Source organism: Leptosomus discolor, chromosome 1 (assembly GCF_034619465.1).
Source record: "Leptosomus discolor isolate bLepDis1 chromosome 1, bLepDis1.hap2, whole genome shotgun sequence".
NCBI lineage: Eukaryota > Metazoa > Chordata > Aves > Leptosomiformes > Leptosomidae > Leptosomus > Leptosomus discolor.
In genome coordinates, this window is record NC_141391.1 from 216,045,918 (window position 1) to 216,065,057 (window position 19,140).

Consider the following 19,140-nt stretch of genomic DNA (forward strand, 5'->3'; position numbering starts at 1 on the left):
GGTGCAGCGATGGGTCAGCTCTCCAGGACTAGTGATCGGCTGTTCTGCTCAAAGGTACAGGGCTGGATCAGAGCAGTTTATTCAATGTCATTGCTCATCTGTAGTGAAGTGGGGTTCCCAGGAGCCTCTGTTTCACTCGGGGCTTTATCACGGTCAATAGGCATGCTCCCCGTCCCAAGAATAACTTCCTGCTCTCTGGACTAAGCGCCCTGATCTCATTTCAAAAGGCCATTGGAGAGCTGTCACATTTGGGGCTATTTCCTCTGCTGCAAAGGAAAGGCAATGCCTAGGTGTGAAATGATGGGTACTTTAGCTATGCCTCAGCAGACAGATTAAAGATTATCTAGGCTCAATGCAGAATGCTTAATGGGCCAATGTCACTCTACGGAGCCCCCCCTGCTGTGCACTTCCCTCTGTTTGAAGGCTGAAATGCCGTCTCCAGTTTCGATAACTACCTGAGAAGAAGTGGGAATCACTCTGTGCCAAGACCAATTGGGGGAAGATGACTCCACTTTCCCTTGCTATCAGATGGAAGAGGTTCTCAGGCCATGTGCATGGCCGTCCGAGTGCCAGCTGTGACCGGGGAGGAGTCAAACCAAGCGCTGTTTGGAGACAAGATGTCTTGACAGCTGGTTCACTCCTACCTCTGCCAGCATTGACTGACAGTGCTAACGCTGCCAAACAACTGATTGGTGCCTTTCAAACCAAATGAAAGTTTTCAGATTTCCTGAAGTTACTTTCCTTCCCAGTATTTATGTTTTTTCTCCCCATCATGTACAAACAGTATGTATCTAGAAATCTCCTGTTGCAATGACAAATGCCCCAAGACACCTCAGACACACAGGGGTATTGAACATAGCAAGTGAAGTAGCTCTGAGCTTCCCCTCTGATGGGAAAGATCAGCCCAGCCAGCTACAAGTTGTCAAGGCAAAGCAGGATTTGAGCTGGAAGCCATTTGTTCTTCCTGTGGCTGACCCACCTTTAGGAAGATTAGGACAATTGTCATGTACCTTTGACACGTAGAGGGTCTCCCGGGTATTTGAAGGCACCAAGAGCTGACCTAAGGCAAGACAGTGCTAAGGCAGGAAAGGATACAGAGAGCTTTTCCTATATAAAAAAGGTCCCAACCATGATTGTGAAGACTTTTTCATGCAAAATGCAAAACACCTGCAAATTGCTGCCTTAATGAAGGGAATCCTGTTTGCACCTTGGGACATAACAGCATGGGGAGCACAAAGCAGGGACAGCTGAGGCCCTTGGTTTCTTGTAGTGGAAGCTGAGGGTCTATAGGATCACAAGACCCTGCAAGAACCAGTCAATCACTCTTCTCACTATCTGTTAGAGCTCAGAGTGGCACAGGACTGGGTGTGATATTCCACACCCCTGCCCTACTGAAGGCCCTGAAGCCTGATCCATGCAGCCCTCACCAGTGCCCCTTCCCCGTGCAGCACTCCCTCCTCTGTGCAAGTGGATGAAAAGACTGGGAAGGAAGAGAGAGGAGGTGAGGGGGAAAAGAAAGAAAAAAACCTCAGCCTGAAAGACAGTCACAGTCTTTCAGACAGCAGAAAGTCAAGCAAGAGAAAGACCCTTCAAAAAAGGTCTTATTGCAGCATCTGTAGGCAGCTTAGGTTACCCGAGACTCTCTAGTGATTCAGAAGACTTTGACCAAGAAAGTTAAAGCCAGGGACGATCAATGAGCCTCTGCAAGCAGCAGCGCATCAGGTTACCTGCTGAGACGAGACAGCAGGAGCTGCACTTTGTAACTTTTTCTTCTTTTTTTTTTTTTTTTCCTGGTCTGGCAATGAGTCTGAGCATGACAACAAACCTACCTCCCCCTCCACACTAATCCCTCACTCTCTAGAAAACAACTTGTTTAAGTGCCTTTTTCCCTCCATATCGTGTTAGAGATGAGAATTGTAATTTCCGGCTACAAAAGTGTCCTGCAGCTACAAGTCAGACAGGAAGAGCTGGGCAGCAGAAGGACGTGGAAGGCCACTTCCCAGATACTGGGGTATATGTCTGTTGCCAGAGGACAGCATTAAAACCCTTCTGATTTGAAGAGCTGAAAATCTCTTTCGAACTAGGACATCAGATTTCTCAGCTGCGCTTCTGAGCATTACTGTCCTTTTGTAGTGAAACCAAAAAACTTTCCTATGGCTTCTCAAGTGTCTCATAAATACCATCTCCGCTGCTGCAACTACCCAGGTAATCCACGGTCAGCTCAGCCTTGACTAACCCAGAGCCAAAGGGGTCCAGGAAGGTGGCTGGTATGGCCCATATCTAAAAGCCTTCTGTCATTGCTTCATTCATGGGGTGAGGATGCCTACAGGAGGCCACTGCATTCTATTCCCATGGTTCAGGAGTTGGGGGGGGGGGGGGGAAATCTCTTGGCATGTGCTCTGCAACTGGGGTGCAACCAGGGTGCAAAGCCAACAGAGGCAGCACAGGTCCCTGGGGGAGGTTCTTGGGTGCCAGAAGGACACATAAAGGACACGTGCAACTCCCCACAGATGAGCAGAGGAGCGCAGAGAGCAGAGCTCACTCCTGGCTCTGCTACCTCCACAGTAGGACAGACCGGTGATGCTTAAACAAACCCTCCTCCCACCACAGCAAATATCAGTTCCTCCAAATTAACAGCGTTTGTTGATGGCCTGCTTTGCTCAGTCTCTAGAGCTGGTAAAGACTTCTGGGGGAGAAAGAAATCACAGATGCCTAAATGTTTCATTTTAGTAAAAAAAAAAAAAGGAAAAAAAGGAAAAAAAGTAATGCTTCACTTCAGAATGACTTTTTACTTTGAAATTTTAAGCAATTTACTAAAACCTGAAATAAAATTCCAAAATAAGAACTTCTGAGGTCTAAATGAATCATTCTCCAATTACTAAGTGGTATCAGCCCCTTCTAAAACGGCTTTAAAGAACATTTCTTATTAAAAACATAATTGGCCCACTACAAGCTGGAAAAAAAAGTTCTGAAATACCACAAGTCCTCTCAGAAAATTTGCCTCTGTGATTGCAACTTCCGACAGGCTGGCCAAGGAGTCCCCATAACATCAAGGGCAGGTCCCCGAAGCAGGAGGAAGCTGGTGCCTGGGTCTGCACCCTCCTTTAAGCACAGCACCCGCGTGTTCGACTATTCATGCCAGAATTAGACAGAGGCTACCCGAGGATGAAATGAGGCAGCACAGCTACAATCCACGAGTGGCAGCTAACATAACAGAGCCTGGAACAGGTCCCTTCTGCACCCAGCAAGGTCAGCATATTTCCCCTTTATGAAGCGTTGTCTTTCCCTATGAGGATGCTGATGATTTTTCTGCCCCAAATAACCATTCTGCTGGCAGCCGGGGTGTCAAGTGCAACCCAGAGACACTGTGCAAGGCTGAGAGCTTGCATGGTCCCCACGTTCACATGGATCAGTGCTTGTGCACGTCTGTTCTGGAGCTGGTGCTGGGCCAGGCAGGTTTAGCAGGGGCTCATTCAGCTGCAGAAGGGTTTATCTTTCCTCTGGGGAAAAAGACCCTCAGCTATCTCTGCCTCTCTGCATGTGAGCGGGCAAAGAGGTAGAGGAAGGTAATAGTTTGGATATGGATGGAGACAGGAGAAACTTGCCCGGGGTATTAGAGGGGTTGTCAGACCTTGGATGGCATCTTTGGACACCGCTGCATCTGACATAGGAGGAAGCCGCAATTCTTTTCAGGCTTGGAGAAAACTTTGCTCTGCTCTCATCCCTCTCTGCAGCCCCCAGTTGGGGCTAGTGACATTGCCTTGACCTTGCAGCCAGGCACTGAGTGCTGCCGTGCCAGCTATTAGCTTTTCAGCCAGGTTTCTCCCCCCACAGATCCCACACGGGCCCCTCGCCCTCCCCTGGAGACCCATGCAGCAACCGAGCGCCACATTTTCAATTTACACCAACTAAATGATTCATCGCCGCCTAAAGAGGCCTGAAGAGAGCCCAGGAGGGGAGCAGAGCTATAGCAGGGAAAGGCACGGGGAGGGGGAAAGATCGGGGCTAAAGATACAGAGATGAAAAGCTCCGGTGACCTGCTCTATATCGGCTCTCCTCGGGGCAGAAGCCAATCAATCCTCCCCCCCCGCCTCCTTCTTCTGCAGCCGTCTGTGGGTCTGCCTGTCGCTTTCTCTCTCAGCGGACTCAAGTTTCTCGGTGTAAGGTTAGGACAGAGGAGCTGTGGAAATCGATTCCTGAGCCCTGGCACACTGCCCTCCACGCAGACAGACCAGCTCCGCCGTGAGACGACGGACGGAGAGCCATCCCCAGGCGTTCCCAGACCTCTCGTGCAGCTGGAGCTGAGGCAGGCTTGGAAACGGGGGCCTGGGGAAAAGGTTCTGCATCAGCCCTTGAAGTGGATATCCCCAAATAAGAAAGACCCTCATGGGAAAGACAAAAGGATAGATGCAGTACCCCATCTGGCAGTTCTCACCTGTCTCCCAGTCTACTGTTACTCTTGATGGTTTATCCTGGAGGAGGGAGAGGAGCAAAATACGTGGCTTAGCCCTCAGGCAATCTAGTTTCCAGGACCATTCCACCCCACAGCCTGACCGCCTCTTCCACCCCTTCCACAAAACAGCTCCCACATCAGCACAGCTGGATTCAGCCGCGCACTGGAAAGCCCTTGGGATTCTGGACTGGGAGGGAAAAGGGAAGGCTTAGCACTCACAAGGCGAAATGCTTATGGCACAGTTCCTCAGAGATCCTTGTGCAGGAGTTGTTGACAATGCATTCCACTTGAGGAAAAGTCTGTTAATGAATCTTAAGGGGTTCTGATGTGCAAAAAGTTCGAATAAGAGACTTAGTTTTATGGCACTCCTACCCTGAATATCCAGCACAGCCAAACCTTGTTGAATGAAATGTAATCAGCTTCTCTGCTCTCAGGGCTACCTAAAAGGATGAGGAAACTGAGACCCAGAGAGGAACACCTGAGACTGCACTGAAAATCTCTTTCGAACTAAGACGTCAGATTTCTCAACTGCAATGGAAACCAGGGAGAAGTAATGGACTGGAGTGGGATTTGACAATATTTGCCTTCCAGCTGCTTCAAAAAAATCCACGGGGAATTAATCTCAGTGATCCTGCTGCAAGGCACATAAATAGGAGGTGCATCTCTTTCACAGATAAGGAAACAGAGGTTAAGTGACCAGAGGGAGGAGGGCAGAGGGATCCTGCTGTCAACCAGGTCCAGACTGCGAGGCCAAACTTCTCCTTGAAGGACCAAGTCTGTACGGGGATTTCTTGTTCTAACTCAGTCAGTGCTGCCACCCTCACTTGTCACCAGCCATCACATTTCTGACACTCCTTCACTACAAGCTGCTGGGAAATCTCCAGTTGTCTCTGCCCCTTTTCTCTCCTTTTGGGTATTTATCACTGGGTGTGTTGACTGCTTGTTGCCACTGACTCTGGATGGCTGGAGATGAAATATCTGGCGTCGCTGTGACACAATCAACAGCCAAATTCATGCTTTCCTATACTGCTTGCACGTAGTTTGTGCTGTCCCTTCATTGACAGCAAAACATATAGTGCTCTGTAGGATGGATGCAGGATTAGCTGGGATGGAAACATACTATAGAGCTGTTTATCAATTGGAAGTATCCTCAGGTCACCAGGGTGAAAGTTTCATGGCTTCATGCCTACCACACCACAACTCAGGATTGGTTTGCCAAGGATCCCTTGAACAATTCCAGAGCCTGAGTCAAGTTTTTGGACAAGTTTTGGGATGGATCACATAGATCTGATCTGAAAAGAAGCACACTATCGTGGCTTTGGATGAGGGTTACACAAGCTAAAGAGCATCCACAGAAGGCTGGAATATGGTACAGGTTTGTTCCCTTCTGTTCCAGAAAGCACAGTATCGCTTCAACTGGATCACTGTCTCGACCAGGAGAGTTTGCAATGCAGCAGGAAGAATTCAGAGGTGAATTCAGCAGAAGACAGACATACTGCAATAGCAGGGTCCATCAGAAAAACCCTCCATCGCTGCCAAAGACACTGTGAGACTTAGAGTGACAGCACCCTGCAGAGCCACACTCAGCTGGAGATGTTTGGTTAGACAAATCCAATGCACTTTCTAGCCACTGTCTCTGCTGAGAGGTTCTTGGCAAATGAGACCACCCTGCCACTCATAGCCAGGAGCTCAGCCAACCTGACACCTCCCTTCCACAGCTTTGGCAGAGGGCTCTCTGCAGGAGGAGATCACTGACAGTGAAGGCTGCAGAGGGGGAACTTCAAGATCAATAGCATCATTAAAAAGCCTACAGGAAACAAAGCCAAAAACTAATCTCCCACCCCTGAGGACACCTGGATCTAGTGCTCCTTGCGAGGCACTGGATAAGCCAATACTGTAGAACAATGAAATGGTGAAATCAGCCTGTCATACAGAAGCCCAAGAATGTGGTTACAGAAAAATTTGCTCAGCATCCTGGCCAGATAAGACAAATGAGCAGTTTGGCTTGTTCGTGCTCATTTGGTAGTCAAGCTGACCCACACGGGACAAGCGCTCAACTTCAGGGTCACCATTTTCCCACAGTGAGCATGCAAACTTTAAAATCCCCCTGAAATTTAACTTGGAGTGGATCCCATGATGCTTACAGGGACCTGATTTCTTTCTAAGGGCAATGGAGATCACAACAAGTCTGAAAGAGGAGAGGTTCAGGTCAGGAGTGGAAGGCTGGAGGTGCTGAGACAAGTATCTGAGCCAGGCTGCTAGTCAGAGCCGAATTGCCTTAAGCAATGGAAACAAGAAGGTAATTGCCACCCAGAGAAGCATGGCTGGATGGTTTGATTCAAAGTGCATCAGGGTGGACGAGTGCTTTCCTGGTTCAGTCAGCAGACTGTGGATCAGTCAGTTGAGGAGACCTGACCAGTCTCTACCACCCTTCTCTTCCCTTGTCTCCAAAAAAAAGCTTCTTGGTTAAACAAAGTCTCCCCCAGCAAGTCCCAAAGACCTTGCTGGAGGTACCTGGGTGACTCTGGCTCACTGGCTCAGCCAGGGACTGAGACAGTATTTTGCATCTCTGCCATGTGTTATCACAGCCATTGAGGGAGGATGGTTGGGGGAAAAGCCAGGCTGGAACGGTGGCAAACACCGGCAGGTACTTACGTGTTGTGAAGAACACACCATCCACAGTGAGGGTCGCCTGAGCCCAAGCAGTCGCTGCAGGTCTCGTACTGGCTACACGACTCCACAGGCACCCGAGTGAGCTGCAGGAGGAAAGGGGACAACCTGTCAGGCTTTTCACAGGGCTCTGCAATGCCCATAATGACTTGACGCAGGTGCCATCCTCCCTGTCCTCCTCCCTTGGTGCCTGTCCTCCCAGAGGGATATCCCTTCAGAGCTCGGCAGGCCTAGGGCAGACAGAAGGATGTGGCTGCAGATAGCTCCAGAGTTCAACCTGGTGCAACCCTTGTCCAGATCAGCATTCAACTTGGTGCAACCCCTGTTGAGATTAGCACCTACCCTGTGGCCTTCCCCTCTTCCCCATGGCCTTTCACACTTCATGGCCAGATGACCTCACTTGGACAGTCTCACAGGGAATCAGCAAATCAGTCAGGCTGTGTGCAGACTGTGGTGACCTGCTACCTTGAGACAATTAAAACAATGAGTGATCTTCTGCAGCAAGTCAAACTCACTGGATCTCAACACTCTCCTACACTCTGGTTGTGGACCCTGTTGCTTTCTGTCTTCCTGTGAGAACCGAGGGCTCCTAACGTCTGTTTCCCTCCCGTGACCTCCTGCACCACCACTGGGCCCAGGAGAGCGTTAACTGCACTCCCTATGGCCCGCGCATCTTTCCAACCATCAGTTGTCCCGTCCCAGGAGAGGTTTCTCCCAGCAGGAAAAGGACAAAGGCTACCAGCCTGGGTACTGAATGAGTTTGCTGTCACCCTGACTTCGCAGCTTAGAAGGCACTCGAGGTGGACCTGAAACACCCACCTACTGCCAAAATACAGCATTTTATTATCTTTTTTCTTTTCTTTATTCCTTTTTAATTAAAGTATTTTAGACAGAGATTTCAAAGACAGAAGGGACTGCCTAGCCTCACCTCCTGTCTAACGGAGCAGAACCTTTTGATTCCTATTAGGTTTTGTAAGCCCCTTACTTCTTTTGAAGCCAAACGTACAATTTAGGCCAAATGACCTGATAGTCTCTTTTCCATTGAATAAGCTTCAGAGAGCTTCTATAACATACAGTCAATTGCCAGTGCCTTCACCCCAGCTCATGTCAGCAGGGAGACTTTATTCCTTCAGATGATATAGTGCGGTATTATCCTGAAGAAACACCACTGAGAACTGCCAATGATAAACTGCAGAACAGTTACTTGTGACAAATGACAAGGGAATACACCTAGATTGTAGTGACAATTTTTCACTTGGTGCAACATTCAAGAGAGTTTGAGCTGTGAAGTGACAGATTAAGATTCATTCTGATTGCACCTGTAAATGAACCAAGAACTGGCTTTTATACATAAATATACGTCAGGCAAAATTTCAGCTATTTATAAAGAACTTTTCTGCTTGTATCAGAAATTGGCTTCCTAACCCCTATACAGACACCCCACATGCTAGTTGATAGTCTAAGATCAAAAGCTGAAAATCCATATTTTTACCTCTGGCAGGTGGCAGTAGCTTTAGAAAATTTCAAATAAAAATATGATGGCATTTATTTACCATTGCACCATTGCTTGTGTCAAGTCACCCAAAGAAAACAACTGTGGCTACTGAAAGCTTTTAATGAAAAGGGGAGAATGTGAAAAAACAAAACAAAACAAAACAAAAACTCCTTTCTCAAATTGAAACTATTGCCATGAGCATAAGAACATGATCAGGACAGACCACAGAGCAATGAAAATGGGAATATCAAAACAGGGAGCAAGCTGTTCAAACTTCTGTAAGTATCAAGAAGTTTCAAAGGTGAGATGGCTTGGCCATGAATGCAATTGTTCCACTTTCCTTAAGCTGCAGGTCATAAAGATATCAGCTGTTCCTTAAATATAAATTTTGTTCTCCAGGATTTCACCCAATTACGACTTATGTTGAACCCAATAATCTGTCTTGCATGCAACTTCCAAAAAGACATACAATTATTTACAAGACATCAAGGGGTGGAGATCTTATAATTTCTTATGTTGGCCATTCCCACTTGTTATTTCCACCTGAGAAAAATATATTGTGAATTGTTTTTCCTTGATCACATCTAGCTTGACCATGTCTATGCTATGAATATCTGAGTACTTGCAGAAGAGGCAGACAATTCAGTTTTGAAAGAAGTAAATCTGCCATTCCTTAATCCAGACGTGATCAATTGTGTAATCACCACCTTGCAATTAGAAATTTGTGAACACAGTTGGGATTGGCTATACAGTTTCTATCCAAACTACCCTCAGTTTAAGATATGGTGCTGCTCGATTAATCCTCATTAGCTGTAGATAGTTTTTCTGAACCTCAGTTTCTGAGCTAGTTTACATCTGTCTTATAGAAGCGAGCCTTGGTTACGAAGTTTAGATCAGAACATGCACTTTTCCAGCATCCAGTGATGTTGGGTTTTATTGTTCTGAGTAAAAATCCACTCGTGACCATGACATATGTACAAGAAAGAAGTCCTAGAGGACTGAAATTTGCTATTTCTTCACAAATTGCTACAAAAAGAGTAGATAAAAAGTGGTCTCTGTAGGTTTTATTATTATTATTCTTTAATTAGCCATCAAAGGATATCCAAGTGCCTTTCAGAGGCAGAAGGAACCTACTGGGAATCCAAATCTTCATCTTTGCAGAAATGCTTCCTTTTCAGTGTATTTAGGGTACTCGGTCTCTACAGGATATAGCTTGTATGCGTAGGAGCACACCTTGGTGTGGCTCTGGCCCAGAGAGCACAGCTATGCAGTACGAGCTTGCACCAAGCTACATCCCACATCCTGACAAGCACATCAGAGTAGTAGGTGTCCTGTGTCACCACTTGCATCGCTATGTGTTATTCCCGCTATATGAGACCTTTTACGAGTTCACCTCAAGTAGCTTTATTGTGAGATTAATTAAAATTGTACCATGCTGATAAATGTCTTCGGCTGTAAGTGTCAGACCTCCTAATTAATAAAGAAAGAAATGACAAAAAACAAAGGAGCTGCGACTGAAAGGAAAGCCACCTAGGGGTCATCAGCTGAAAAGAAAAAGAACATCAAGCAAATGAGGCACATCAGAGGTCTTATTTTCCTTCGGAAGGTAAACTGTAATTAATTCAGCTCAGCTTTCCAAGTTGAAAGTTTTGAGAACTGACCGCGCCTCCCGGGAGCAGTCAGCTTTTTATGCTGCCCCTAAAATATCTGAAAGAGAAAAGTCCGTGCAGCCTCCCAGTTACAGTGCCTTGCCATTACTCACTGCGATGAAGGAACTAGACAGCACTGAAGGCTGAAATCTCTATTGTAAACCAGACTGTGATTACTCCTTCTACCCCTTCTCCATCATTGGAAAGTCTAATAAACTTTTCAAGGTCATTTTCCAACCTTGTTGATGGTCCCTACTGCTGGTCTTTCGTCAGGGCAGAACCTAGATGCCACATTTTGCAGCAAATATGACCAGAGTTTCAGCAGACAGGATTAACAAAAGCAAGGTGTCCTTCATTTTGGGACACTATGAGCCAGGCTAGAGTCATTTACATTCCTGCAGTGGTCACGGCTTAACTGATATTTTGGCCTCACTGTGCCAGAGAAATATTCGGATGTCAGAATAGACCACTGTTGTTTTAAGGGCTTATATCCCACCTGTGATGAAGCACATATCCCCATTTTATCCTTGAGAGCTGAAGCTGACAGTGAGCTCTCAGGCAGCTGAAGTAGGTGCTATCTAAATGTCTTTGAAGATGTGGGTTTAAGGCATCTGAGCAAGTTCATGCAAGAAGTCCAGGAAAGACCTGAATATTGAACACTAAGTTATTAATTACAACATATTTAGGCTTTGGGTTCATTGAAATACTGAAGAAATGAAGGTTAAGGTTCCTGTAGATCCCTGTCCAGACATCTGATGGACATTTAGGAGCTGTTGTGCTTCCAAGGCTCGGTCCATAACAGACCAGAGGGACGGATGATCTCTGATCATCTCCCAGGTAGCACCATTCCCTGAGCATCCAGCCCACCACAGGATTTCCAAGATCACTGCTGTGCAGTGGAAGGTGTGAAAGACCCAGGAGCCTCACCACTAGCACCTTGCTTGAACAGGGGAGACCAAAGGTCCAGGACCTGTATCCCTCACCCAGCTTCACCATTGTGGTGGGTTGAGCCTACCCGGCTGGCAACAAGAACACGATGCAGCCACTTGTTCACCCCTACCCCTGATGCGGGGGAGGAGAAAATACAACCAAATGGCCCAAAGGACAGGGAGGGCTCACTCACCAGTTATGGTCACGGGCAAAAGACAGACTCAGTTTGGGGATAACATAAATTTAATACAAAACAACCACCACCATCAAGGAGAATGAGAGATACAACCAGATCATAAATACAACACACCTTCTCCACTACCCCTCTGGTCTTCCCGGGCTCAGCTCTGCTCCCTCTTCCCGCCCAGCAGCGCAGGGGCAGGGAATGGGGGTCACAGTCCGTCCGGCACAAGGGGTCTCCACTGCTTCTTCCCCCTCAGGGAGAGGGGCCCTCGCAGCCTCCCCTGCCCCACCGCGGGGTCCCTCTCCCGGCAGACATTCCTCCTCCCGCTGCCCCAACGCGAGTCCTTCCCGCGGGGCCGCAGCTCCCCAGAACCCCCCAGCGCGGGGCCCTCCCGGGGCTGCCGCCCTCCCACCCACGGGCGGCTCCAGCGCGGCCACAGTCACGGCTGCTCCGGGCCCGGTCCCTGCTCCTCCGGCCCGGGGCCCTCCGCGGGCTGCAGGGCGACCTCTGGGCCCCCGCTGGGCTCCAGGGGCTGCAGGGGCTCAGCTGCCACCCCACCGCGGGCCGCGGGGGAACCTTTGCCCCGGCACAGCTCCCCCTCTGCTGCCTCACTGACCGGGGTGTCCGCAGGGATGTCTCTCTCCCATCCCCCTTCTTTCACCCACTCACCAACACAATCAGACCAAACAGACAGCAATATACCGCTTCTTTCAGTCTTAAACAATCATTCACAGAGGCGCCATTGGTCTGGCCTTGCCCAGAGAGGGGTCCAAAATTGGAGCCAAGGGAGCTTCTCGAAGCCCCTTACAGGAGCCACCTCTGTAGCCCCCTCCCACACTACCCAAACCCCTACCAAACCCCCACCAGACACCAAACCACCACAACCATCTAGACTGTCCCCTACTCGCAGCTCGCCAGAGTGAGATGCAGTCCCAGAGCCAGGGTCGGACAAGCGGTAAGCGAATCTGATGTCCTTCTCAAGGGCAGCAAGAAAACAATGAGCAGGTTCAGCTGCTGTAGCTGCAGTAGGGTTTGAAGAGATATTTCACTTCATCAACACGTTCATTCACTGGTCCCCAAAGAAAACATTCATGAGCTTTTGGCTCACTGGGACATCTTGAAAAATCTGGCAAAACCTGCAAACTGTTGTATGGTTCATAGCTCACCTGCCACACGTAACTTCAGGGCTTTTCACACAACACCCAGGGCCGTCCTCACCTCTGATCCTGCCTAAATTCCAAACTGCAGCTTATCCAGCTCCCAGCTTCACTTTTACCCTCTATTTCTAGTATGAATGAGTTACAGAAAGTCATTTAAAACAAAATGATTGAGGTTTTTGGATCTGATAGACAGTAACAGCTAATCCTGTTAGAAATTTGGCTCCTGCTTCTGCCATTATATATTCACAAAAGCTCCTGCTATGTGCTCACTCATAATTTTCTGGCTCCCATTTTTGACTTTTTTATTTCAATATACTTTACTTTTTTTTCCCCCCTTAAACTGCCAACATTCTGGTCAAAACATGAATCATTGCTCAATCTCTGCTATTATAATTGGATGTTAATACAGCAGCAGGATTTATTCAGTCTGATGGACTAAGTTAATTTAAATGTACAAAAAGGCATCTTAAGTAGCCAATTTTCTTCCCAACAGTCAAAAGATACATTTCCAAAATACTGAACAGTGACTCTGTCAAGCCGTGTGGGTTCTGTGAATGCTGCTATCTTTCAAGACTCAGCCAGCCCCAAAAAACAGCAGAAAGATTAAGAGAGGAGCTCATTTGATTTCAAAGCCTTGAATAGAGTGTTCATGATAATACAGTTTATTAAATAGAGCAAGGCAAAAAAACACCTGAGAGACCACTGTTGGAACCAGATTCTGCACCCTTAACAGAGTCAGGGAGGATGTTCGTTCAGCTGCACAGCATCATCCCAGGATGACAATTTTAATTTGGCCTGAATTGTGGACAAGGGGACTTTGAATTCCTCCATCATGTTTGAGATCCTGTGCCTCATCCACCTGACCTACAAACTCAGCAAAAACGAGGAACACAGGAAAGAAAAACCCAGGGAGCTGAAGCAAGTCTTAGTTATACTGGTAAGAAACAGAACTCGCACACATGTAGATGGCTGTAAAACTGGTGGGAGAGGAAATGCTCCTGTGGGGACAGAGATGAGGATCTGGGTTTGATTCCAGCCTGCCACTCCAGCACGATAAGTAAATAACTTTCCAGTCCCAATGGGACAGGGCATGTCATTTCTCATCAGACACCCCCAAGCTCTTTCTCTTCATTGTAGCACTCTTTCCCAGTAAATCCATGCTTACATACTTGGAAAACTGGAGGCTTTAATTAAGGAGAGTTAATTGGAAGCAGCAGTAGCTGTCAAGGACAAATGACACAATAATTAAACTGGGGGTCAATATCCTGCTGCGTGGCAGGGTAAATTACCTGTCCAAATGTACTTGTTCACAAAGGACTTACTACCTACGGTTGTGTGTGTGCTGCTTCGCCTCTCCTCTTCGTTGAGCTGTCCTGCACATCTTTGGTGAGAGCAAATCCGCAGCCACAATCACACACCACTCACGCAAACAGAGGTAAAACAATGAGAAATACAAAAATACTTGAGGCCCACAGCCTCTGTGGCAATAGCCCCAGAAACCTTTGGGGTGAGGCTGAGAGATGTCAGTTCCCATCAGACGCTCTCACAATGAGATGGCTATTGCTGTTCCTGCGGCAGCGCGATTTTCTTTGCATACCTTGCAGTGCAATTCTCTTCTCCGTGCCTCCCCTGCTTTACAGCTGCCTTAGAAAAGCCAAGTTCGGGACTTTGGGAAGACTTCATTTCTGATCCATCAAGTCTAAATCTTGCAGCTTGTGGGGAATAGGTCTGGCATGGGGGGCGTGCAAAGCAAGGGTTTTGCCCTCTCACCAAAATCTGTCTGCAACATCAGAGTCTAAGAGAAATCCAGGTTCTGCTGAAGGGAAGATCTTTGGCAGGGCAGGCTTTGTCTGCTCTCTGTCTTTGATGTCTACCCATGGATGAGATAAATCACATCCTGGATATTCCTACGTCTATCCACTGAATATAAGGGAGTCTAGATGGAGACATTTACAATGTACATGTTGAATACTGGGTGAAGTGCATCTCCCATCAATACTGTACTAAATTTTCTTCTGTCCCTCTAATCTTTGCAGATGATCCCCGGACATGCTAAGGTCTCCCCTCTTCCTAATTGTAGCACCAGAATAACCGGTCACAACACAAACTACATTTTCTTTAATCCCTGGGAGAGTGGTAGGAGAAATCCACTGTGTTACATAGCTCAAAAACTGTTCCAGGAAGTCAAAAGACCTTGTGTGATCACACAGACCGTGTTTGAACAAGTGCCTCTCACCATCTGCACTGTAAATACAGCCCTCGTGCTTTGCTGTATCCAAGCTCATTCCTGGTCTCTGTCCTGGCTTTATTTACGAAGGAACAGACACTCAGACAACAAAGATTAACTCAGTCCTTTCTTGAAGACTTGGCGGCTTCCCAGGCTCTCCCTTCACAACTGCTCAGCCTACGTCCTGCGCTGTCCCTTCTTCAAAGAAGTCTACCATGCTGTAATGGCTCTTCTCCCAAAAGCATCGATACTGGAGAAGAAGCTAAGGACACACCATCCTGCTACGAGTACCACTAACGACCTGGAGATTGAAGCGCATGTGTCCAGAGGTTCCAGCATTGAATCTCCTTCAGCTTTCCTCCCAGTTCACCCTTTTTCCTTACCAAGAATGCAAAACTCTTCCTCAGCTGGGATAGCAACAGTGCATCTCATTGGCACGCTGATGTGGTCCCTGCACGAGGCAGGAAATTTATTAGGAATCCTTGTCCCTTGTAAAAATCACAGTTCACCAGAATAGAGGTGTGGAAGGAGTGTCAAGTGATTTTACCCAAGCCTGATGAAACCAGTCGTCTTCTTACCCACCCTGCAAACTATCAGCTCTGGCTAACTTTCTCTGCCTGTAGTATTCAATCTGTGTTTCTTCCTGCCAGGTGTAGGTAGCTTCAGAACCCCCCCGCCTTGTTTGCTGCTAAATCTTTATCCCACGGTCAAGTGTTTCAGTCTGTAAACCATAAAACAAATGAGGTTTGTGTAAATGTTTGTGTTCAAAAGCCTTCAAAATAGAGACCCTCATGTCACAATTAACGCAGGGCCAGATGAGGCTTAATGAGAGACGGTGCCTGTGTGGTTACTGAAGCATGCCTGCAGAGCAAGGGATAGATCATTGCCCAGGCTCTATAAAGATTGTATATAGATTTAATTGGGTCCTGTAATGGAATTTACGTCACTGCAATGGGCTTCCTCAAAGTCCAGCATCGCTTGAAGGCTCCTGGTGGAGGCGTGGGCAGTTAAAACACACACGGAGAAGTTAATAGTTGTTTCTAATGGTGATGGCTACTTTCCAGGTCACTTGGTTCCACCATCTTTCCAGATGTTCCCGTCCTCGCCTCAGTTATTAAGAAGTATCTTCCTGCAGATTCATTCACTTCAGCAGCCCTCTCAGGTAGCCCATCGTGTCTCCTTGTTGTCAACGCCCATTGTTTTAATCCTATCAACACTCCAAATCCCACCTTTATACCTTCATCATCTTCCTGGGTGAAGATGTCTTCGTTCCAGTGTCTGGAGGATCTTTGACTCATCTCTGTCCTCGGTCACCCCCACTCCCTCCTGGATTTCTAGCTCCACGGCTCGATGGCCCATGCAGTTCACGAAGGATTGATCATGTTGATCCAATTCCCTTGAGCAGGATTATACAACCCCTACAAACACTGTCAAGCTACAGAAATCGTGGCAGGGGGGCAGTTCAAAAAATACCCTTTTCTTCAGTTACGATCAAACTTTAAATTCCTCATATTAGCACTCAAAACCAGCTGTACTGGTTGGGATCAACGCTCCACATATCCCAGTTCCTTGTCTTCAGCCATGGCTCTAAGGAAAGCATGAGAACAGGACAAACATATGTATGTCCCCAGTAGCTGCACAGCCTTTGGCTAGCTTCATTCGGGGAAACTTCTGAGTCTTACATATCTCTATGCCGTAACCCGAACAGATCTTTCTTTAATTTTCTGTTCTATCCTTGAAATCACATTGACTTTTTGCTTCCACAGCATGCTTTGGCAGGGAGTTTCACAGGTCCAGAGCCTGCTGTTGAAGGAATCACCTCCTTTCATTTGTTCAGGACTTGATTTTCAACAGTTTAATTTCATGCCCTGTAATTCTTGTATTTGCAGAGATGGTGAACAGTCACTTCCTATCCATCCCCTTCTGCCATTCATAATGTCACCAAGCTTTACCATCCACTCCAGCTCACCTCTTTCTAGGCTGAGGCGTCCTGCTTCTTCAGTCACCCTCCACATGGAAACCACTCCATACCTCTGATCATTCTGGTTCCATTTCTCCTTTGACCATTTATTTACCCTTGTTAGCCAAGTGTTGGACAAAAGGAGAGGCTACCTGGTGGCCTAGGTCACCTCTTTATAGCCTTCTCCACCTTGTCTCGTCCCTGGACTCTCAGGCACTGACCACATCATCAAAAACTATTAAGCTTCTGCCTATAAGAGGGTGCCACCTCTCAGCTTGAGGCACATGACCGTGCATATCCTTCAGGCTCGTCCCAGCTGTGACAGAAAACACATCAGCTTAAACCATGATTAAGACCGCTTTATCACAGCTTCAGCGAATGGCAGGCAGCTCGTAAAGCTGCGTGCACTTGATTGCTTTCAGCACTGCGAGCGTACAGGGGTGCTGAGCTTCACACTGCGCTCCTCAGAGGCCACGCTTCTCCTTGCCATGAAAAGGGGCATTTGTTTTGTTCCCAGATACCCTCACACACACCCCCCACTTCAGCTTCTCTCGTCGCTGCCTCCTCTCCTTATTTGTAAGTCGTTCTCCATGCAGTGCCATCAAATCTCAGCTGACACGAGCTCTGCAGCCTGCTACAGGCAGCATCAATTGGAGTGATAGCATCACCTGAAGAGTTATGAGGTCACGCCGGTTAATCTGCAAACCAAAAACTTAAGATCTGAGGCAGGGAGAGCCATGATAACCTTTGCATGCAGTTGATCCTGAGCTGCAGCAAACATACGCTAACCCAACCTAGAGACACAAAACTGGGACTTTCCATGGCTATTACGATACCTCTGTCTCTCCATACCACCAACAGCATTACTGAGTGTTTCAGGCAAGAGTTAACCAAGATCCAGGGAGAAAATGTGAAGCAGGCTCTGCCTGAGCCCTTAAATATATGTCTTAATTTTTTAAAGAAGAGAAAACCAGACAGAGCTTACTACTTAGCTGACGCCTGTAAGAGCTTACTGCGCTTTCAAGGTCTGGGTGGAAATCAGCGCTGCCAAAAACGCTGAGGCAGAGATGCAGGCACTGATTCTGGGGCATATCTATTTTCCTTTAGATCTCTCTGCTGTTTGTTTCAGTGTGAAATAAGTGAGAAGTTCCTAGCAAAGCCTAGCTCCCTCTCCACAGCACTTTAATTCGTGGAGGGCTTGAAATGCCGTATTCCTACTGAGCACAATGGGGGTTGCTCCATCCCAGTGCCCATATTTCAGTGGATTAAGTGCATAACCTAGTGCTGCTAGCACTACACATGTTTTCACAGCTTTCTCAAGACATTCATCTTGCCATAAAACGAAAGTTCAAGGACACTTAATTCAGGGATCATATAAATGCATAGCATTTAAAGTCAGAAGGGACCATTAGATCATCTGTTCTCACCTCCTGTACATCACAGGCCACTAAATTTCTCCCACCTACCCTTATACTGAAGCAAATAATCCGGTTTTAACTAAAGTATATTGCCTAGAAAGACCTCCCATTTCGATGTGAAGATACAAAGAAATGGAGAATCCTCCATTTCACGGGCAGTTTGTTCCAGTGGTTAATCACTCACACCATAAAAATCTTGTACATGCCTTACTTTTCATGTGAATTCATCCGGCTTTAGTTTCCAACCACTGATTCTTATTCTATTTTTTCTTCTCTAGATTGAAGAGCCCTTTGAGCCTGTTGTCACCCAGTGAAGATGCTCAGACATGCAAACCGAGTCGTTCCTCAATCTTCCTTCTGATACATCAGCAGACTGACATTCTTTCAGCCCCTTTGAGGAAATCATAACTTCCCAGTCTCTACAAATAATTTTTGTGGGTCTTTACTGCTCTTTTTCTTATCTCTCAATGCTCTTTTACAAAAGGAGGCCCCAGAGCTGATCGCAGAGCATGACTACTACTCTCCCACTCTCTTGCAATCCTTCGAGGATACAGGATGGTGTCAGCCTGTTCCTGCTAGACTAGGAGAAACCCTTTGCGAGGATGTAAAGAAACAACCTGCTTATCCATTTCAGTCATTGCTTTCTAGGACACGTCTCCCACTTTCCAGCCTGACCTACATTCCTTTTTTTCACAAGACAGAGAAGTTGACATTTGTTTTGTTTGAGGGAGAAAAAGCCACCCGACTGTTCTATCCTCGTCATCATTAATGCTGAGCTAATCACTGCACCACTGAATATTTTATCCATGGGATTTAATATCAACTTCCTGCTCATTCATGAAAATTTTCAACAGTTTTGGGCCCAGTATTGATCTCTGGAGAATACTACTAGGAAAACCCTCAGGCTCTTCAAGATCTGCCAAGTATTAAGCCATTTCAGAGATGTCTTCATGCTATTTTTAGCTTTTTTTTTTTTTTTTAATGGGAACAGGCT

The 19,140-nt window shown here is 47.1% G+C and overlaps 1 protein-coding gene across 1 annotated transcript in view; it reads right to left on the minus strand.

Moving 5' to 3' along the window:
* The window catches only part of PLXNA4 (plexin A4), a 420,437-nt gene that overhangs the window by 145,195 nt on the left and 256,102 nt on the right, over positions 1-19,140 (minus strand). The window contains exon 4 of the mRNA XM_086475002.1: positions 7,109-7,209. Within this exon, the coding sequence (XP_086331128.1) occupies positions 7,109-7,209 (101 nt within the window). The remainder of the gene's footprint in view (positions 1-7,108; positions 7,210-19,140) is intronic.